The sequence below is a fragment of the Falco cherrug genome, chromosome 4, assembly GCF_023634085.1.
Source record: "Falco cherrug isolate bFalChe1 chromosome 4, bFalChe1.pri, whole genome shotgun sequence".
In the NCBI taxonomy this organism is placed as follows: Eukaryota; Metazoa; Chordata; class Aves; order Falconiformes; family Falconidae; genus Falco; species Falco cherrug.
In genome coordinates, this window is record NC_073700.1 from 36,685,341 (window position 1) to 36,708,333 (window position 22,993).

At 38.5% G+C, this 22,993-nt stretch overlaps 1 protein-coding gene across 11 annotated transcripts in view; it reads left to right on the forward strand.

The window, feature by feature from the left end:
- The window catches only part of IFT140 (intraflagellar transport 140), an 85,969-nt gene that overhangs the window by 6,911 nt on the left and 56,065 nt on the right, over positions 1-22,993 (forward strand). For 10 of the 11 annotated variants that reach the window (XM_055708475.1, XM_055708479.1, XM_055708481.1 and 7 more), the window contains exons 2-14: positions 1,437-1,612; positions 2,823-3,044; positions 6,843-6,964; positions 7,652-7,794; positions 12,059-12,234; positions 13,340-13,431; positions 14,586-14,692; positions 15,469-15,617; positions 17,826-18,029; positions 18,395-18,467; positions 19,925-20,016; positions 20,884-21,011; positions 22,750-22,867. In XM_055708475.1, coding sequence (XP_055564450.1) covers positions 1,466-1,612; positions 2,823-3,044; positions 6,843-6,964; positions 7,652-7,794; positions 12,059-12,234; positions 13,340-13,431; positions 14,586-14,692; positions 15,469-15,617; positions 17,826-18,029; positions 18,395-18,467; positions 19,925-20,016; positions 20,884-21,011; positions 22,750-22,867 — 1,773 coding nt within the window. In that variant the 5' untranslated portion in view covers positions 1,437-1,465. Of the gene's footprint in view, positions 1-1,436; positions 1,613-2,822; positions 3,045-6,842; positions 6,965-7,651; positions 7,795-12,058; positions 12,235-13,339; positions 13,432-14,585; positions 14,693-15,468; positions 15,618-17,825; positions 18,030-18,394; positions 18,468-19,924; positions 20,017-20,883; positions 21,012-22,749; positions 22,868-22,993 lie in introns of those variants that run through there. The other variant, XM_055708485.1, reaches the window with a different exon arrangement.

Sequence of the window (22,993 nt, forward strand, 5' to 3'; positions counted from 1 at the left end):
GATGAAGTAAGAACAAAAGTGGTAGAATGGGTACAGTATTTTGGAACAGAGCTGAAGAGATAAGAAAGCTATTAAAAACATGAAAACCACTCAAATTTGACTGTTTTATTGCGGTGGTTTTGTGTGGCAATAAAACTAGACTCACATGCTGCTGTAACATGGAGGTAAAGGTGAATGAATCTCATTGAAAGATCAAATTGCTTGTCTTTAGGCTAACTACACATTTCTGTTTGCCCATCTGGTAGTTCATGTTGTTCCTTGTAATATCAGAGGCAATGTATGGAACTATCAACTTATTTTAAAATGTTACCCACCTCTCTAATCTGTGGTTAGTCAAAGGTGTTAAATCTGATTTAATTTTTCTCTTTTTTTTTTTTTTTTTTTGGCAGGGCTGGGGGAAAGACAGCCTTCTTAAAAGCAAAAGATTTATTTTAAGCACTGACAGAATATTTGAAGTAAAGAGATGTTAAAACAAGAGTCTGTTTACATCCTGTGTTGGTGTCCATTTGGTGATTTAGGCAAATCTAACTGCTATGCATATATGTGCCTGCAGGTTCTTAAATCATGGTTTAGCTGTGCTGAAGAAAGTCTCTTCCCCTGAAATGTCAAAGGAGTCTTCTGAACATTTCGAAGCTGGCATTTTTTTGTTTTTTTCTTTTTTGTTTTGTTCTGGTTTTTTTTCCACCAGGTCTCGGAGTTACTCACTAATAACTCAAGGTGTTTTTCTCCAGCTGTTTTTCTTTTGAAACCAAGCCAGTAAGATCACACAACATAGATCCCCAAAACCATCTCTGTATTTAAGATATTAAAGATTAATTCCTCCTTTTCTGGCACAAAAATCTGAAAAGAGCATTGCTTTCAAGTTCTTTTCCTTAGAACATCAGCACTTAGAATATTTTCATTCAAATGTAGGTAACAGTTTAAACATAGGAAACAGGTAGTATGAGTTAAACTAATACTGTGTAATTTCAACAGTACAGGCTCCAAAGTGGTGACAACTGTTAAAACTTACCTTGAAAGCCTAGATAAGAGCCTTTACAACATAAAATCATATCCAAAGATGGATGAAGTACTGGAAGTAGTTTCTTGCAAATTCTGAGTTCTTTCCGAGTCCTCTGAAACAAGCCAGCACAAGCCACTGGTGAGAGTTTGGTACTAGCCTATGTGCACTATAAATCTACAGACTACAAGGCTTGGTATTCCTCTGGTTTTGTTTTGGTTTAGTTTGTTGTGGTTTTTTTTAAATACAGCTATGACCTTTTTCATGTCTGTGTAGTGCCTATTAACAAGATGATGTTGTAGGTTTTTTTTTTTCCACGTTTTTAAAGCATACTTGTTATTTTATATATATTATATATTATATAGCATATATACCTAGCATGTATATGTTATATACTTAAGCATACCTTTTAGAAATGTTTGTTTTCCTTGTACAGGTTTGCAACCTGTGACAGCTGTTGTTGTGATGGCTGTGTATGTGGATCATCGAACAGAAACTCCGGATTCAGTTGCCTCCCCTTCTCATATAGCCTGGCACCCGCTTCATCCACTCCTGGCAGTTGCTTCCATCAGCACAGCGTCTGGGGGCTGTGTGGATATCTACCTGGAACAGGTGAATAAGCAGCAGGTTTGCTTTCGGAATTGCTATCGTTTTGCTGGTTTGAAAATTCACTTTTTTTAATCTATGTATTTGCAGCCTTCCTTAGGCTTCTTGAATTTCTCTCTCTGGATTTTAATTACTGTCCATGTCCCATGCTATCTAGAACACATCAGATTTGTCAGTTACTGATCACATTTTATAAAAAAGGTCTTCAAAACTTAAATTGATCTTTCCATGAAATTTAATTTTTACAGCCTTTAAGTCTTGTTTGTGGTGGTTACTCGTTTGCTTTTTACTTCTCATATTATGAGAATTTCAGGCTTATAAGTAAAATGGACACATGGTGCTTCTTTTTTAAACTCTTAAGTGAATTAAATATACTAAGAAATGTAATTTTAAAAAATAATTTCTCCACCTTGAGACTGAACTGATTTGCTAGACTCAGCTTGTCCCATTTGAGTAGGCTGTTTCCTACTACAGTTTCTGCCTGTAGACAGATACTTCCTTTGCATACTCTAAACTGTACACACAAGGCTTGCGTAGGACTTCAGTTTGCATAATTTTCAGGAAAAAAAGTGGGCTATTTAGGGAAGTGGCACTACAAGCTATCTAGCAGCAGACATACTGGAAATGTTTAAGTGTTAATATAAGTAGCCTATAAAATGTATACTTTTCAAAGTGCATTTTGAAAAACTGTCATCCAGATTTTACAAATAGAAAAATACATAGAGGAGTTAAAGGATCTGCCTGAGATAGTGTTGCAAACCATGTACAAGAGCTATTTAAGCATTAGATTATTCTGTGTCCTTAGTGAGGTGCTCTATCCTTTCTCAAAAGTTGGGGGTTTTAACCTTGAAATATGCTGAAAGCTTTCTCATCTTTCATACAGAAGTGAAAGACTGATATTTAATGAGAGCTGCTTGTGTGTGCTGTGAGGAAGAACAGTGTGGAAAAGCAGAGTGAGACAGTCATTTAACGCTGTGTTTTCATTAGCAATTTTCAAGTGGATTTGCTGCATGTTGTAGCACACTTTTGTCCATGTGAAACATCTGTGAAGAGAATTTGTGCAGCCACTTCATATCTCTTGCAGGAAGCTCTATTACATGCCAGTCCTGTATCACAGAAAAATATCTTGTTGACTGGGAAGCAAATCTGAAGGTTTAGCTGCATCCTTATACTGAGTTTCTGTTGTACTGAGCTTGCCCTTTATTTCCATTTGTAGGGAGAACATGTGTCTGATGCACACGTTGAGAGAAGTTTTCAGGTCACATCAGTTTCCTGGCACCCTTCCAGACCAATTCTTGCAGCAGGCTGGGAGACGGGAGAAGTTGTGATACTTAACAAACAAGACAAGGAGCATCACACTGTACCACCACATCATAATACCAAAATTACAGTCCTAAACTGGAGTACGAATGGTACCTGCCTTGTGTCTGGTGATGGGGTGAGTAGTTGAAATGCCAGATCTATGTTTGATGTGGAAGGCAGTGTTGCAAGCCCTGTGATGGAAAGAGGTTATGGAATGGATTGTTAAGGGAAGAGATAGTTGTGGGGAAGAGAAATTTCCTTGCTTTAGGTACAAATTAGATCTGTTAGGCAGTGAAATCAAATCTCAGTTTTAACTTTTTCTTCGGTACTCATTGCTGTTCTATCAATTTAAAGAAATAAGCATCTAACATCAGTATGTGCTGATCAGATTAGGGTTTAAGGCTATTTCGTGGCTGGGGCAATTAAGGCATAGACAATTTGAATATTTGCTCCTGTCTATGCATGAGTTTTGTGGGAAACTCTGGAATATAGCCCAGCTGTCAAGAAACACATTCCAGTTACAACATATTCGTTTGCAGTAAGTGCATAGTAATGCTCACTTAAGTACCAACCCCCCATGTTTTTATTAATACTCTAAAAAGGAGTCAAGCTTATTGTATGGAAAATATGTTGTGGAACTACTTGAAACGTGACAGTCTTTATTTCTTGTTGAGCTGGTTGCTCTTTTAGGTAGTGAAATGAGAAACTAGCTATTGAATATTTAGCATTCAGGATTAAGTATTCATAGAAGTTTCTGGTTTTGCCAGTTCTTGAGTCAGCAAATGAAGAAGAAGAAGGTGGATTTTTCTATATTTTCCCTGATACAAACTTGAGCTTGTCCAAGAATTTCAGTTCTGCTCTTTGAGAATTACTACCTGTATGAGTCAGAGGAAATGCAATTTTAAATCGTTCTTTGTATAATTCTGTTGCTGCATTTGACAGAAATGCAGAACTTCAAAATTGAGTAAAATATTAATTTATCCTCTTCTTTATTAGAAAAGACAAAATGCTGCCCAGACAAAAAAAGGTCACGCACAGTGTAACTGAGGCCTTGTTTGTATACAAAAGCCACAGCTTCTATTAACCCTATGTTTATGAAGAAACTTTTTTCCAATGGATTTATTTGGTATCAGATCACAGTAATGAAGTAATCTTAAAACAGATATAGCTGTTCTTACAGGCAAATTTTAACAATCCTAACTGCTCCTCTGATGGGATTAATCAAAGTAGAATAAGCAGTGGATTCAGGGAAATACTTTAACATGACAAAACAAAGCCTGTGCATGTGTTGGCATGAATGGTCTTCAGTTTCATGTAGTGTCAATTGCTGTAGTTGGAAGGACCAACGTCTATATATGGATCAGCAGCACAGCTGAACTCAGAGATGTTCATTATTGCAAAATAGCTGTGTTACCCTCTGCAGACAGTGAAACACACAGCTGAATATACTTTGAGATACTCCCTGGTGTCCCTGACCAATGAAATGTGGGTCCTTAAAAATCTGCAGCTGTGTGTCTGGTGGCTAGCCTGAGCTTATCAGCCTTGCTCAGAGCCCAGGCCTGTGAGGCTGAGCACGCAGCTGGCCCAGCATCCTGTGGCCAGCTCCAAGACGGTGTGTCTGCCCAGTACTGTGCTGGGTGGGCCCACTCACCCCTTGTGTTACACACTCAGGGGTGTTGTACCACGGTCTGCGGTGCAGCATAGGTATGCTTCATTTCCTATGTCTTTTCCAATAGCTTTTAAGTTTATTTTAAAAATGTTTCCCATGAAGGTTTATATTCAGGAAACTACCATTAGGTGAGTGCTGCTAGGATCATACTCTGCTCATATTAGAGGAATATCATTAGAAAGAATGGGGTCCTGATTTGGTTTCTGTTTGATCTTCACTGGGTCTTCATAACAGAGTGCTCAGCTGAGGACATTCAGTCATCATAAATCTAGAGTTGCAAGAAAATTATTTGAAGATAACTGCTTAAAGTTGGAATAGGATCCTGTGAAAATCAAAGCTCTTAATTTGTGTTTTAAGCAACAAGTAACATGGATGACTTCCAGGTTTTAATCACGTAAAAGAATCCTAAGAATCTAGGTGCTTTCTATAATGAAAGCCTATTTATAAAGCAAGTAGCCTTTCTAACAAGAAGCTAAAGCTTTGAGTTGTTAAGAATGATTGGGAAGATACAGGATACCTGAAGAGTAAATTTTACAGATTATAAGGTCAATGTCCTTTGTCCTTTTCAAATACCATTTGCAAGCAGACCAGTTCTGCATCCTTTCTATAACCAGTCGTGCTTAGAAGAGGTAGTGAGCTTTTTTGTTTCCAATCTCATGTGTTCCAAACTCAGAACTGGGTTTGCAACTAGGTTATCTAGATACAGGATAGGGTATCTAGAACGAGATGGAAAGAAGGTCAGCAGCTTTACAAAGCTGCAGGCTTTTCCTCCAGTTTATACATGGTGCAAGTTTTCTTGGGATCTCTGGAATTGGGTGATGTTTAAAGCTGGATGAAAAGTGAGAGAAGCCAACAGGACATGAGCTTTCAGGTCACAGGATCTTGTGATTTCCAGAGGTAACCAGCAAATGTTACATGAACTGTAAGTGGTCTCTTGGGACAGGGGTACAGCAGTTTCACAGATGCACAGCTGTGTCACATTCTTTAAGCTGTTAAGAGTCAGCACCACACTTTAGTAACAGTTGTGTGAGGTATAAATATTACCATCTTCCTGCTGAAAAGAAGTTAGAACTTTGATTCTTGATTTTTGGGAAGAAAAAGAAGGAAATGCTTCCTTGGAAGGCCTCAGCTGCATCCCATGTGGCTTCTAGTTAGGATTGTGAAGAATACTCGTTTAGAGTGTACCTCTGCTACTAGTCTTTCACTTTTAGAAAGGCAATACTCCAGTGAAAACAATAAAGAAGGATAGAGCAAATTATGCCATTTTGTTATCTATCTTAATGAAATAAAAGGAGATTGAACTTGATATTGAAAATTGTTCCTGGTTTTTTTTTATGTAATGCTTACACACAGGGCCTCCAAATGCAATTTGGTTCCCTAAGCACTAACATAATAACAACAATAAATAATAATCTTAAAATTCCAGCTGTGAGGCTGTAGCACAAGTCAGTTTGTTGGGATGGTGGGTGGTTAACGTGTATGTCATACTGAACTGTCTTTTTGCTTCTCTGCATTCTTCATTCTTTCCAGTCACCTGGGGTTTGATGCTTGTTCTGAGCTGGCACTGCAAAATGCACGTTACCTTCAGAACCTGTGCCAGGCTCTGAGGGCCAACTTATATTGACTACCATTGAGTTAATTAGCTAACCAGACTTCCTTTCTTTAGCATCTATGATTCTTCTAGTTACTAAGCTCTGTTTCTAAAAATGAATTCTTGTTGTCTGTCTACTCTGAAAGAAGAAGAAAGCTCCAGAAATTCTGAAATTTTTTGCTTAGGTTATCTGCATCCCGTGACTTCACATATGTCTAGTCATATACACATGCTTATCTATATCAGTGTTACATATGCTTGCTCAGGGATGCATGTTTTATGCTTTACTTTCTCGATATCTTTTCTTTTAGCAATCAAACTGCTTGCAAGAGAGAAGTGGAAAGGGAGTTACCTAAACAAATACTTGCATATGCTACTTGCAGAGGAAAATGCAGGCTGTTCAATTTCATTGCTCTGGCAGTGTCATTTTCCTAAGAATGGATAGGACCAACAAGCTTTTTTTAGATAACTTCATTTTAAATAAGCAAATAACTAAAATGTTAAAGATAATTTTTATTCCTTGTGGCTTAGTTTTAAATGGGAGTAACTGTATGTGTTAACTAAATTAAAAGAAGGATGATGCTCTGTCAATAAAATGTTTATTTTTATTTGCATTGAGTAGCTGGATTCTCGTCTGTGCAAAGTGTAATGAATTAACCACTGTCTTTTTCTAGCATGGTGTCTTGGCTCTATGGAGAGTGGACCAGCGAGGCAGAGTGCAGGGTCCTGCCCTGCTAAAACAGGAGTACGGGAAATGTCTGTGTCACTGTGTCTTTCGACCACCACCTCCTGGCGAGTAAGTATTGTGTCCTGTCAGAGCATTGGTAGACCAGGTCTGTCCTTCCACTGAAGAACCCTACTCACAGACAAACCTTGTTAAAATATATATATATATTAAAAAAAGTTCTTTTCCTAACTGTCCTTTATTTCTAAGTTGTCCTCCCACTCTAGCAGCTGGCTATTTGTGTCCTGTATGCAGCAACTGATTTTCTTCCTTTTGTTTATTCTTTTCTCTCTGTTGCTGTTGACTTTTCTTCCTTTGGTTCTTCTAATTAGCCATGTTGCTGGTTGTGAAAAGCAGAAATCACACTGAGAACACGATTATCCATAAAATTATGAGCAAGAATAATTAAATTAAAAGTCAGTTCTTTAAATGTCATTATTTCTTTCCTCTCCAAGCAAGAAATAGGAAATGGCTGTAGTGTAAAAACACAAAACAAAACATTTTCCTTGTGTGAGCCACTTCTGTTTCACATCTCTAAAAATAATAATACATTTATGGTAAAAAAAGTTGAAACAATGATAATGAAAACTAGTATTAAAACTTCGCTTTGTATTTTTTTGAATTTATCCTTTTCCCAGTCGTGGTATGAAATGTCTTTGTACTCTCTTTATAATGTATTTTTATTAACTACTCATCCATTCTTTGAGCCGGAAAGTACCGTTATGTAAGGAGTTGGAAATTAAATATCCCTGTTTGCAGGGACTTTGTACAGCTGGCAAAAGCAGCTGTGAGTGGTGATGAGAAGGCCTTGGATATGTTTAACTGGAGAAAAGTTGGAGCAGGAGCAACTCTGAAAATGGGACTCCAGGAAGGGCTCTCCTACTTTATCACTTTGACAGATGGTAAGAGCGAAACCACTTTTCCAGTCTGCTGGAAATTTGTTTCCTTAATGCTTCAAAATAGCTCAGTGCACAATAGCCCTGTTTTCATATATCTAATATCTAGAGTATATCCATATAGCCATCATATTTGTATATCCAACAGGATGGAGTGTTCATAGGAGCTGAAGTATGTTTGGTGAGAAGAAATAAATGAAATTATTAGATTCTTAGCATCTTCAGGGTGGATCCTGTCCAAAAGGATACCCTAGGTGTTGGATTAGTCAAGCTCCCGAAGAACTGAGTGGAAGGAAAACGATTTCTAACACCTAAGCCTAAATAAAATTAGAACTTGTCAGCATTTTGTGCAAAGCTTCAAAATAATGCTTGTGTTTTAGTTTTGGGTTTTTTTTCTAGAAATAGGCCAATGCTGCTAGAACATACATTTTAAATTATTAATGTACTTTTTCACTGTTTTATTATGCTTTGAAACGATGCTTCAGTCTAAGGGAGCAAAAAAGTCTGCGTATCTGTTTTGTTTGGGTTTTTTCCGAATGTGATTTCTTCCCTGCTATTTGTCTTTCTCTCCCTTTTACTGTTCTGGGTACTAGTTTGCTCTGCTCCTGCCCCAGTTGTTCTCATAATGCCTTCTATGTCTCTCACCTGCTAACTCTTCAGACCGGTCAGAATGTGTGTGACAAATGTTTCTGGTAGAGGATTCGAGCATGTAATCCTTGATTCAAGTGTTAACTACAAAAAATATTTAAGTCGTGCTTAGTTGTGCAGCAAAATTAGTCTGATTCAATGCTTACGTTATCAAGAATGAAACCCATCATTTACACCAGTATAGCTTCTGTACGATTGCAGGACTGGCATTGTCCAGCTGGATGTTTGTTTGGCAGAACAGTGGGATATACCTTCACTTGATTAGTGAGCTACAAGCCTCTTTACTAGATAGGAACCGTTTAAATGGAAAAAGGCTATAGGGCACTTCTTAAACGTAAAAGGAGAGAATCTTTGAGTAGCTGTGCCTGTTATATCCCCCACTTCCAAAGCAGCTGTTGTGCGGTGCACAGCGCCATCTAGGGACAGACTCTATATTCTGCAAGTGACTGTCCGCATCTTGTTTCTTGGGCCTCCTATGCAAACTTTTCAAATTTCAGTTAAGTGGCACTGACTGTTTCTTTTCAGCAGTCTCATTGCCCCCGTTGATTTGGACATATGTATTTTATCTAGTCAGGGATCTGTTAGAACTTCAGACTCAGTTAATGTTTTCATAGTGTTTAAATTGTGACCTGTAGTTTTCCTCTAAGGTACAAATTCTCAGCCCAAATTTGTTTAATAAAAATGAATTAACACCCCCCCCCTTATTGCATGCTTTTGTATATCTCAAAAGAGATTTGACTAAAGACAATAGAGTGTCTTTTAAAGCAAAACTAAATAAACAATTAAGCTCCTACAAAAAGCCCAAAATAAAATAAAAAACCTCCCAAGTTTCAAGTGTTTATTAGTCTAGATATTTTTTGACTTCCAAAACACTGATCATTGTAGTAAAACAATAGATGCAGTTTAGGTAATGTTACATGAGATGCTTATCTGAAGAGAGGATACCTGAACTGATAACAATTTTTGGACCTTGTTTTGCAACACTTCCCATGAGCAGAAAAAATCATCTTCATTACTGAGCATTTGAAATGACTGGGGCGGGTATTGGGACATAACCTGAATAGTGGAGGTCATCCTGATATTTTTACTGAATGCACCCTTGTTTGTTTTCACTTCAAACATTTTAGGTCATGAGTCATAATCCTCTTCAGTCCACTTTGTATTTACTAAACAGCATACTTTTGCTGCTTTTTTTCTTCTGAATCTGCGTTATTTGCTGTACTTAATTAGCTCAGTTTTGTTAACTTTTGAGACTAGTCTATTGTGTGATAGTGTGAAAACATTTACTTAAAGTTACTCAGAAAGCTATAACCCCTAACTGCCTCAGCAGCTTCAAAATAGTGGGTAGCATTATCTGTGTGTTACCTGATACTTTATATAGTAATATCCAAGTACAGAAGGTTAATTTAACTTACGAAAAAATTTCAGGTGGCAAATAAAATCAAGGGACTGTCCATTTTTTGTGAAAGATGTCCTAAAACTGAGATTCAGTAGGTAATCAATACTGCAAAGTATTACTACAATAAACAGATATCTGTGTGATAGAAAATGCTACGTTGGAGAGCTATCACAACAATCCCTAGTATCAGTACAGGCTGGGGGATGGAGGGATTGAGAGCATCCCTGTGGAGAAGGAATTGGGGATACCAGTGAATGCAAAGCTGTACATGAGCTGGCAACATGTGCTTGCAGCCCAGAAAGCCAAGCGCATCCTGGGCCACATCAAAAGCAGTGTGGCCAGCAGGTGGAGGGAGGTGATCCTCCCCTTCTACTCTGCCCTGCTGAGGCTGCATCTGGAGTGCTGTGACCAGTGCTGGGCTCCCCAGCTCAAGAGAGACAGGGAGCTGCTGGAGAGGGTCCAGCAAAGGGCTGTGAAGGTCATTAGGGGACTGGAGCATCTGCCTTATGAGGAAAGGCTGAGAGAGGGGGTCCGTGTTCAGCCTGGAGAAGAGAAGACCAAGAAGGGATCTTTGAATGTCTACAAATGCCTTAAGGGCGAGTGCCAAGAGGACAGGCCCCCAGGTTCTTTTCAGTGATGCCCAGCAACAGGACAAAGGGGCAATGGGCACAAGCTGCAGCACGGGCAGTTCCATCTGAGTATGAGGAAGAATTTCTTTGCTTTGAGGCTGTCACGGTGCTGGCACAGGCTGCCCAGAGAGGCTGTGGAGTCTCCTTCTGTGGAGACATTCAAAACCTGCCTGGGTGCGACTCTGTGCAGCCTGCTCTAGGAGACCCTGCTTTAGCAGGGGGTTGGACTAGATGATCTCCAGAGGTCGCTTCCCACCCTGACCAGTCTGTGACTTCTTACCAGGGCTTGTACTGATAAGACAAGGGGTAACAGTTTTAAGCTGGCAGGGAGTAGATCTAGATTAGCTACAAGGAGTGAAGTCTTTACTGTGAGAGTGGTGAGACACTGGAACAGACTGCCCAGAGAAGTTGTGGATGCCCCATCCCTGGAAGTGTTCAAGGTCAGGTTGGACAGGGCTTTGAGCGACCTGATGTAGTGACAGATTTCCCTACGCGTGGCAGGGGAGTTGGACTAGATGATCTTGAAAGATCTCTTCCAACCTAGACTACTGTATGATTTAACAAGAGAGATGAAGTTATCTGTTCGGTGTTTTATTTCAGGGGCAAAATGAAGCAGTATGGAAAGACGTGGAAGAGGATTTTTAATTGTTTTTAATACAGTTGGAATGTAGTGGCTGATAATATATTTGCAATAGTTTTGGAAGTTAAAACGTTCTTTTTAACTAGATACATCATATTGCCTCTTGGGCACAACATTTTAGCATAGATCCTTTATGTTCATTCTTATTTAAGTTTTCTACTTCATTTTTTGGGGGAAAATATTATTTCATTTCATAGGGGTTTTTGATTTGCACTGGCTTGAAATGCCAGGTTTATGTAATACAATGATTTGCTAAGAAATTGTGTGTAGCATGAGATCTGTCAGATTTCAATGACTTCATTAGTGTGGGTAATTCCTATAATACCATTTGCAAACTGCTGTACTGGTTTTTTTCACTCTGTAGACCTGTGCATGGTTTATACAGTAGTACAATTTAAGAAAATTATAATGAATTCTAAAATGTTGATAGGTACTGTAGTTGCCAATTCATGCACTATGTTGTCAGTGTTCTTGAAAAGGAACTATCCCATTTGCTTGTCAAATGAATGTAGAAAAGCTGTGTGCAGTGGAGTATTTCTAAAGAACGAAGAACATAGTTTCTGCAGTTTTCTGTAATCTAGACTGCTGTAAATTGCACCAATTCTTAGCCCCTGTTGTTCTTTCACAAAGTATTACTAATACTGAGGATTTTGGAAGCCATCATTCATGCACACACATGCAGAAAGTTTACATGTAGTTTAAAATTATTTAAGTAATTCCCCTCTAGATTTCCTGTATGGGGGGAAAAAGTGAGCAAGGTCTGGTTTATTGCGCTGGTCAACTATCATAGTCTGTATCCTGAGAGAAATTAGACGATGAATGAATTGTGGTTAGTTTTGCCTTTTCAGCACTTGAGGAACATTTTTATTAAGATAAAAAGCAGCAGCTGTGATTTATTTATTTATTTTTTTAAGCTAAAAACTGTGGACTAAACCCATACTTTGTGTACTACAGGTTCTGTGCATTATGTGAATGAGAAAGAAAAGATACGGCATGTATTGTCCACAGACAGTATGGTCCAAAAGCTTCTGTTCATAGAGGAAAGAGATGTTTTAGTTGTAATAACGGAGAACCTGCAGCTGTCCTTGCATGCAGTTACTCTTGAGGGAGAGACAGAAGAGCTCATGAAGGTAGGATTCAGACGGCAGGGTAAAGTTGCAATGTTTAATCTTTATTTGTTAGGGTTTTTTGATGATCGCTTTTTTGCTTACAAATGAATCCACTCTCATTTTGGTTTCTCAGATAATACCTTGGTGAGCAAATATATGCTCATTTACAAGTGGAAGAGTGATGTATTATTGAACTTGGGAAGATGATTTTCATCTTGCCTTCCTTTGTTTTCTTAGCATAGGGTCAAAATGAAAGACACTAATCTTTTCACACTTAATTTACCTTGTCTTAGTGAATTAGAGAAGAATTGAAAATTCCAGTATACTCAAAATATTTGTTAAAATGTCTTGCGGATAAATAATTGATAATTTGTGTCCTCTGTTTTATTATCATCAGTTGCTCAGAGCTGTCTTGTCTTTCAGATTAGCAGGAGCAGTATCTCCTCTTGAGGCCGTTGTCTTTGCCTGCAAATCTGAAAGATGGTTTAGTTCTCACATTGAAGCTGTGAAGAACACTTCCACAAAGGCTAGGAAGCTTTTAAAAAATAACAACCCACAAGTCGTAGAATCACAAATAATAGCATAGTGGCCTAAAAATTATTGCATAGGAACAAAACCCAAACTGAGGTCATTCAGGCTTACCATCATCTTGCCTCAAATAAAATACTGTACTGTTGGAGAATATTGCTTGAGGGGATGGAACCCAAACCTTCACCTTCCTAAGATTTTTTTTTTTTCCTTTCATCTAAGATCAAAAAAGACTGGGCACTTGTGTATTACAGGAGTGTTCACTTATTAATTGTTACATATTTTTTACTAGTTTTGGTATTTCACATTTTAAAGCCATTTTTATCAAATTCTAAGAGAAGATCTAGTGCGAGAGAAAAAAGAGCTTCTTACCTACTTAATTAACCCACTACAAGGTTTCTTTTATTAATTTTATACATTATATACTTGATGCATTTAGTAATGATCATAGCCTGAGAGAAACTATTGGCCTGTCTGAACTGACAGGTCTAGTTATTCTTCTGTTTTAACTTCTTAGCCAAACTAGACAGAGGCTTGCTGTCTTTCAGTGTGTTCCTCCTGCCTTCTGTAAATTTATTTATTTACTTATGGTTAACAGGTGAAGTTGAGTGGGAAGATCGGTCGTTCTGCAGACATCATTTTGATAGACCGTAGTCTTGTTGTTACAGCACTAGGTGAGACTGTCATCAGGTAAGAATCCTGTTTTAAAGCTGTTCAGGCTGCCCATGAGAGGTGCAAGCTAAAAGGTTTCTGGTCTGCCATGTACTGAATGTTTTACTGAACTGTTGGATTTTTTTTTCCTAACAAATAATGAAAAAACTCCCAATATTTTCTAATTTTGTTTTTCAAAATAAATAGAGAAATTAAAAATCCTGTTTCCTTGAGGACAAGAACTAATTCTATGTATCTTTCTTTCTCTCTAGTTACTTTCTTAGGCCATACTAGCTAAATCTGTGCCTTTCTTGAGCGCTGTTACTGATTTTTTTTCTGAAAAAATGTCCACTCAGGTTTTTTTGCATGAAAAAGCCACTTTGCTGTTCTTTCCATTGTTAATTCTGATTCTTAAGATTGTCATAGTATCAGCAACAGGAAAAAAAGTGCGTGCTTTTCAGGATGTTTCTTTGTTACTGTAGTATGAGACAAGTATTTCAGTTACTTCTATCCCCAGTTCTTTGAAGTTAAGTATGTTACTTTGCCATGCTGCTATGTTGCCATGTTCTGTAGTTTTTATCTTTCTGCATCTTTTTTTAAAAATATATTAAATCTCCTTTTTCCTGTCTTTACTATGACTTTGTCTACCTGTTTCTTCTAAATTTTTTGGGGGGCATGTTACATTAACATCAGTAGTTCGCTTTCTTGAGCCTCTCTATCTGCTACTATAAGCCAAAATGATCTGTTAATTTTGTGAGAATGTGATAAAGACCAAATATTAAGAAGGAATATGTTTGATGACAATGTTTACTTCTAGAAAACTAATCTGGAATCCAAAGGACTACTGGTTAACTGAGGAGTATAATTAAAATAGAGGAGGAAGCATAAGTAGGGAGGAGGAAAATTGCAACTAGACCTCACTTCTTTTTTTTCTTAAAGCTGGGTTTGATTCCGACCCCTTTGTTCCTTCATGGGTGAATGTCACAAAACATGCCGCAGATTAACAAATCAGAGGAAAAGGAAGGAGATTAAGAAATCCACATTCCAGAGTCAGCTGCTGCCAATTTAATTTTAAAAATTGAATGATCGATGGAAATAGAAAATTAATACCATGTACAGTATCCTATTGACTGTGTTTAGCAAGACATCTGGAGGGAAAAGCATTTTTAACACTCTTGTTTTGTATACCTTAGGTTCTGGGATTTGGACCGAGACGAGAACTATATGATCTCCTTAGATGTGCAATTTGGCTTTGAGGGAGGCGAATGTATTAACTGTGTTTCTTACTGCAGTGCTAAAGGTGAGAGATAACATGGCAGCTGTGATCTCTGGATCCTAAACCTTGTCAAACCTCAGCCTTCAGTGTCCTGTAGTCGTTTCAGTATGTTTGTCTTGTTACTGAGGGTTTCAGTAACAGCATGTGGTGTTAAAGCGTTTTAGTTCAGGAGTGTGATTTTGAAGGTACGAGATCATTCCATACTTGCCACGTTTTGTCGCAGTGTGGAGTTGCCTCCTGACACACAAGCTGGATTCCCTTCGATGACACTGAACTGTTACAAGTACTCCTGGAGTACACCTAATGCACTCCAACGTGTTATGGGCATTTGGTCTAAAAGCCCACACTAGAGCTAATGCAAAGTAGAACTCACCAAATATGTATACCTTGAACGTCAGGTCCTTAAAACTGATGTTTTCTATGGAGCTACTGCTATGCATCACCTTGTTTGCCAGCGTAGGCATAGCTACTGTCTACTGGAATAGTTTTCAATGGTGACTTGCCCATGGTGTCTACAAAACCAGCTGTTCAAAAATAAATGGTTAAAATGAAATCATTGTCTGATACATGTAGTAGATAACTTCATCTGGTAGCTTAGAAAATGGGCCTTGCCACCTGTAACTTTTCCTGTTGTTTTTCCAGAAAGTTTTTGCAGTAAGGCAAAGAAATGGATGCTGCTAGAAGGCAGCTTCTCGGTACCTTAAAAGCAGAGCTAGGCTGCCTGCTGCTTTGTATAATAAAGTGGATTTGTTTTCCTGAAGTTTAAGATACAAAATGCCTAAAAGGTTTGTGAATGGCAGGTCTCTTAGCAGCTGGTACTAACAAAGGGAGAATAGCTATGTGGAAGAAAGCAGCAGGATCCAATCAAAGCATACGGGCTTTGGAGGGCAAGGACAGGTGGAATCTCCAGGCACCTACAGAACTTGAAGGAAACGTGTCTCAGATAAAGGTAAGACAAGAAAGTCTTGTATGTTAGTAGGACTTCACTAACATTAGGTGAATAGATCATCTTTGTGAAACAGACAAATGCAATTGCTGTCATACAGATATGTGCACCAGCAGAGGCTAGTCCTCCTTCAGAAGAAGAAGGAAAAGCCATCAGGATCAAGTAACTTTTAAAATTGGAATTGGGCAGAAATGTTACCTGTTTGTAGCTGTTCTGTTACAGGCAGGGTTGAAATGCTCAGCAAGCGAAGACACTGAAATGCAAATGCATCTCTTTGTCTGGGAGAATTATCAGTCATGGCATCCTTAAATCCAAACATTTCTTTGTTATGTGTCTCATTGACAAACCTTATGGATTCAGCACCCTGAAATTATTTTCTGGAAAATACCATTTATCAGAAATCTCAAATTTCCATAAATTTATTAAAGTAGCAAGCAAGAAAATCTGACTAAATGCATTATGTTGCTTGTAGATAACTTTCTTCTTCTTAGTCACTTTCTTAGTGTAAGGTTTGCTCTTACTTGTAGTTGCAAAAATAAAAAGATGCATTTACAACCAAACATTCTTTTGTGTGAAGATATACCATCTAGAAGGGAATGCTGTATTTTCACATACAAAATTATGTTTTCAGCTGCTTTTCTGCCAGAAAAATTTTCTTGTTTGCTAGATAATTTTTTGTCTGACTGATGGGGATGGTAGGTTTTCTCTTACAAATTTGCAAAAACAATGATTTAAAACATTTTGACTGCTATTTACAGTATTCTGAATGCTGAAGGCTATGACAATACAGAGCATTATAGTATTTGTTTTTTAATGCTTGGTCTGTTAAGCCTCAGGGTGCAGCATTTTTATTTATTTGAAATATTTACAAATAAATAAAATTGGCTGAGGCAAATGATACGAGGTTCCACGAGGCTCAGCGCTGGGTCCTGCACGTGGGGCACAACAGCCCCACACAGAGCTGCAGGCTTGGGGAAGGGTGGCTGGAAAGCTGCCCTGCAGGAAGGGACCTGGGGGGCTGGCGACGGCTGGCTGAATGTGAGCCAGCAGTGTGCCCAGATGGCCAAAAAGGCCGACAGCATCCTGGCTTCTCTCCCAGTGTGGCCAGCAGGACCGGCGCGGGGACTGTCCCCCTGTACTCGGCACTGGTGCGCCGCACCTTGAATGCTGCATTCAGCTTTGGGCCCCTCTTGGGGACGCGGAGGGGCTGGAGCGTGTCCAGAGATGGAAACGGAGCTGGGGAGGGGGCTGAGGCACAGGTCTGATGAGGAGCGGCTGAGGGAACTGGGGGTGTTTAGCCTGGAGACAAGGAGGCTGAGGGGGGACCTTCCCACTCTCTACAACAACCTGAAAGCAGGCTGTAGCGAGGTGGGGGTTGGTCTCGTCTTCCAAATAATGAGCAACATCACAAAAGGAAACGGCCTCAAGTTGCACCAGGGGAGGTTTGGAATGGGTATTAGGAAACTTTTCTTCACTGAAGAGGTGGTCAAACCCTGGAACAGGCTGCTCAGGGAAGTGGTGGAGTCACCATCCCTGGAGGTATTGAAAAGGCTAAACCAGGGACATGGTTTAGTGGTGGGCTTGGCAGTGCTGGGTTAACAGCTGGACTCTATGATCTTAAAGGTCTTTTCCAGCCCAAACAATTCTATGTTTCTATAACCTTCACAGAAGTCATTGAAAAAGGTTAGCTAGAACATGAAGATCCTCCCAGGAGAAGGGGAGAAGTGAACTTTTGGAACCCTTTATGCTTGTGTTTTAGCATGTTTTGCTAGAGAATTTGGACTACATAAACAGTAAAGGGCTATCAAAACTGCAGAAAAGAATAAAGTAATCAAAAAGAAACTATGCATGCAACTTGGTTTTACAGATCGTGGCATTATTAAGCCCTTTAAATATGTGATGTTGTCTTGCAGTAGTAAGTGTGAAGCAGTACAAGAATATCTTAGGGAAGTGGCTTTAATTTAAAAAGCACTTCTGCTTAGACTAAGGGAGCATGGGTAGCTGGCTCACAGACAAAATAGTTCTAATCTGTAATAATTCCTATTCATTGACTATAGTTTTATTTAGCTAGTAGGACTTTGTATATTTATAAAAATGTTTATTCTATCCGACCCATTGTCATCTGTCTTGGGGTATTACTGTGACTGTTCAAGATCTTAGATGAAACTGTGTGTTGTGCCTTTTGTTTTTTTCTCTTCCTGTTGTGTGCAGTGGGGCTCCCGAAAAAACCTGCTGGCCGTGAACACCACCAGCTCTGTGGTGATCCTCAGTGAGCAGGCCATGTCGTCTCATTTTCATCAGCAAGTGGCCGTTGTCCAGGTGTCTCCTAACCTGTTTAATGTGACCATCTTCAGCACAGGAACCACACACACTCTTTGTGTTGATATGAGTGTTAATGGAGTCTTCGCTACTAAGGTTATTTGGATTTTTTTTTCCTTTATTTGCTCAATCGGTTGCCTAGTTCGGCGTATGGAGACCAAACATCCTAAGTCTTTAATGTAACCCTTCTCTGATATTTAATGTATTGTGTTGGAAGTATTCTGATGATGATAGCAATGATGCTGAGGTGGAGCTGATTTTTCAGATAGCACAGTGACTCAGTAATTCTATAGGGGCTGACCAGAGAAATTCGGGGTTACTGAAAGCCTTCTAACCTGATATACAGGGGAACTAGTAAACGGTGGCTATTGCTGGAGGTCTTGCTGTGTTCTTGCATGAATTCCTGTATGATTCCAAAAGAAACTGAATTTACATATTCTTTTGCTTTTTGATTGTTTTAGGATGCTGTAGTATTCTGGAATGGGAAGCAAGTTACTGTCTTTGAGTGCTCAGGAGATACCTTCAGAAATGCAGGTAGGACTTAGAACAATGGTCGGAGTTGAAATGGTTCTCTTCCTCCAAAGTTAGACATTCTCTTCATTCATGAAAGCTGATGGACTGTAATCATAAGTGCAAAGTGAATAATATTATTAACACTAATTAGACACTATTCCCATTTTGCAAAATAGAAAGATTATGGTATAAAAATCATCAACAGAACCAGAAATCAAATTTCAACTCCTACATCAGTGCTTTATTCACTAAATATGCTGAGATATAATGTGTGGGTTAACCTCAGAATATGTGGTATTCCTGTATGTCAGTAGCAGTGTGGCAGCAGAGGTAAAACTGAAGATGATGTGCATCTGTAGGCATAGAATTAAATATATATCCTCTTAACCTCTGTTCAGCTACAATCCAGTCCTGCAAGTACCTAAAGACTGAGTATGCTTCATTCATAGAGTTCCTAAGGCATCCAAGTGTGTGACTGGCCTTGACAACACCAAGTGTCTTATTGCTGTTTCCCATAGATTAGATGTATACCTGACTGTCACATATAGAGTTGAAAGGTATCCCAAGAGCTAGCATATATATACGAGGCTTCACACAAAACATGATGTGAGGATAAGGCTGCTGCTTTGTATCTTTTGAGTCATTCCCACAGCTGACTAAGAACAGATTTTTATATTTTTTCTACTTCTGTAGCCGTAGCTCCTGTTGCCTTTCACAGATAGGTCATGATGGTGGCTTTTCTGTTTTGCTTGGGAGAAAGCTTAAAATTACACAGCACTTATGTAGGAACTGGGAAGGCGGGAGTTTTAGCTGTCAGGAAAATCTGATCCATAAATTGCTGTAGATACAGCTAAGTCAAGTACATTAGTTTTTTCTATGATTAACTTTCCCTAAATATTTCTGCCTTGAGAAACAGGTTATGCAGAGTTCCATCAATCTCACCCAAAATCTTGAGATATGTCTTTTTAGAACCATCAAGTGTTTTCTGAGAAGTGGCTTATCTTGTCTATATTCATTCATTTATTTTATAACTTTCCAAAGCTGAATCAATGTGTTATTGACACCTTGGTGTCAATAACAACGGTCTACTACAGTCATGAAATTGAGAGCCGCTCTTCTAACTCTTCAACTGCAGTTCAGTGAAGGAAGGAGTGAATTCTCCTAACCTCAACTCACATTGCACTAGTCTTTTTCTTTCTTTCACTCCCAATACAAACTCCTTCCCATTCCTCTTCCACTGAATTTGATGAGGAGAGTGTAAAAACCACCCGTTTTCAGTAGGAGTCCCAGCTTTTGGTTGTAGTGGCAGGATGGAAGAAGGCTGCAATATCAAGGAGTCTGAGAATCAGTAGGGACTGACAGACTGAAAAATAGATTTGGTGCAAGATAGTGGAAATTGAATGCTTTAAGTCAAAACTCCCTTTTAAAAAAAAAAAACACTGCTTATTGTAATGATGGCTTTATTATGGTTGTTCCAGGCTCTTTTCTCTGTGACTCTCCAGTTCTGTCTGTTCATGGAGAAAATCTGTACACAGTTGAGCCATATCGAGTCCAGGTCCGCACCTGGCAGGTAAGGGCTGATGAAACCATGAAGTGACAAATGATGCCTTATTATTTTCAAAGGCTGGTGTTACAGCTTAAAAGTTAAGTGGATATTCTGTAAAACAATTAACTCTACCTTTGTCATAGGAAAAATATTTCAAGTATTTCAGTAGAAATATCTTTTGGCATTTTGTGTTCTTTAAAAAGTCTCTCACTTTAAACACTATGTCACTGTAACTAAGAAGTATTTATAAAAACAATGGAATTCTGTAAGGTTCAGACTTTAACAGGATCGAAGTTACATGCTGATTTAATGTGTCTGTATATTACTGACAGGAAGATGAACATACTGAATATTCTTATAAAATAATGAAAAATACCCCCTGCACATTTTGTGTTACTGCAAAATCTTTTGCTTAGCCTTTGCAGCCTCTCCTAGTCTGTCAGAAACTAAAAGAGAAACTAATTATCAGAGTTCTATGATATATAATTTTATTTAGTTAAATAAATATTGTATTCCAGAACAAGTGGGATTTATCACAATAGGGACTGATTCCATTCATATATTTATTTTTGCAGCTGTCTATTAAAGGGCCCTTCAGAGACCTGTATTTCTGTATCCCTCTCAGTTGGAAAAGGTTGTATCATTGAAAAGGAAATTGTTGCAGGAAGATACCTCTAAATTTTTACTTTTTTGGAGGCTATACATCCAGTTTTCAACCTGAAAGACAGATTGCATTTGTAGAGACTGTGTGTGTGCAGTTTCTCTCATTTTGCTGGTAGTGATTTGTCTAACATGAAAGTTCAGCTGTTAGTTACTTAACTTGCTGGCAAAACAAGTCCTTTCTAGTTAGACTCCGAAGACACAAACCTGGTGTTACACATTTCTTCTCAGGGCACAGTTAAACAGCTACTGGTGTTCTCTGAAGCAGAGGGGAATCCATGCCTCTTGGATATATGTGGAAATTTCCTGGTTGTGGGAACGGATTTGGCTCACTTTAAAATCTTTGATCTCTCTCGCAGGTATTGATAAGCCTTTTAAAAACATCTGTTTATAATTGAGTGTATATTCTGTGGGGAGGAGAGAATCTTTAGCTGGTTTTGATCTGATAAAAAGCGATAGCCACTTTGAATCTTGAGACAATACATTCAGCCTCTGTGAACTGATGGCCTAAATGATGGCAAAGGAGGAGCCACAGAATTATATACAAATCATGGGATGAATAATAATAGCAATAATAATCTTTAAGAGAGGATATTATGAGGGATATTTGTGTGCATTTGAAAATGGGTGGATAATTTATGGAAGATCGAGACGAGGATGTCACGTGTTTCTGCTGGTAACTTGAACAAGGCCTTAACCTCGGAGTTGAAATACAGAAAAGAAAAAAAAAAATAATAAAAAAAGCGCCAGGTCTTGTATCTCCTCATAAATCGACAAACTTTGTTCAGTGAATTCATGAAAGAAGTGAACCTAGAATTGTGGACATTGTTCTTCCTCCCTGTTTAGGTTAAGAGAGAAGTTTACTTGATTTCTTTCAAACTTTACTGTCTGTTGCTGTATTGACAAACAGCTGTGGCATGAAAAAGATACATGCCTGACACGACCTACAGTTTGAAAAAATATCTGTATATTTTTATATATGATATAAATTATTATATTTATTTATTTCTATAATTATATAAAGAATATTATCAATTATTTATTGCTATCTGTAATTTTGAAAACCTGAAAAACCTCAAGAGTGAAATGGATTTTGTTCTTCCTTACATGGTGTCACCAGAGGAATTCTAAGGTCTAGTTAGTTACCAACCTGGAAACTCATTACCTGTGCCGAGATCACACAAACTCCGCATGGAACAGAATTTGAAGGTTATTTGATTTGGGCAGGTTGTTAACTAGCACATATATTGCATTATGATGTTTGGTAGTGGAGAAGAAGTAGCTTAACTCCTGCATGCTACATAAAATTTTGTGGCTACCCTTCTCAAGTGGTAACGGTGTAGCGTACTTTAATTTCAAAGCAAGCATAGTTGGCTTAGAATAAATGAGAGGTCTAAATGTGTAACCCAAGAATGTTATTTTTACAGAATCAAAGATTTTTTTTCATGGGATCATGTAATGGGTCTAAATTACTGTAATTTCTTTGTCATGTTCTTTTGATGCATGAGCTTTGTCCTGTTTGTTGCTGAATGATCGCTGGGTTTGTATCTATACCAGCAGTAATATTCTTTTGAGATAATAAAAAAAGCAGGGGGTTGGGGTTGGGGAAGGGTGGTTGTTAAGTATGTGAGTGACACAGTTTTCTGGAACTGTGACCAATAAGATGATATACATACCACCCCCCAATGACATTTCTTTACTTCTGCTCCACAGTGTGTTTTCCATACACAGAACTTAAGTGGTGGGCTGTATTCAGCATTCATGGTACTGTTCAACTTATATAGGAAAAACAGACCTCTAAATTCAGAATTCTGGTAGCATATTCTTGCTGTAGAGCCCTGTTTTGGGAATCCTGTAGGAGCACTGAAGTTTAATCTTGCTGATTTGTTGAGGAAAAAATGTCTCATTAACTTCTTCCTGAAAGAAGGGCAGTCACAGCAGTTCTCTGGAGAGGGAAGCTGGATTCTGGGGCAGTGGTGTCATAAGGTAGAAATAATTTGGTTTTAAAAGTCCTACCCATAATTTTAAAAATGTTTTGGCTGATGCATATTCCCAGTTGTTTGCCATCATATGATTTAAGTTTTTTCCTTTCCACAGAGAGGCAAAAGTGCACTGCAATAGCAAGAATTTCTCCGAGCTGTTTCCTGGCCTTGGAGGCATTGCATCTGTCAAATGCAATGCTAATGGCAATAAAGTCAGCATCCTTGTTAGCAAGGTGAGGCAAAGCTCTTTGCTTATCACCCTAGGACCTAATCATCAGTTAACAGAACAGTGCAGTTCAAAAAGATTACTGAAGACACAAGATTCACTTCTCAGAAATGAAGCTACATGTTCTATGCAG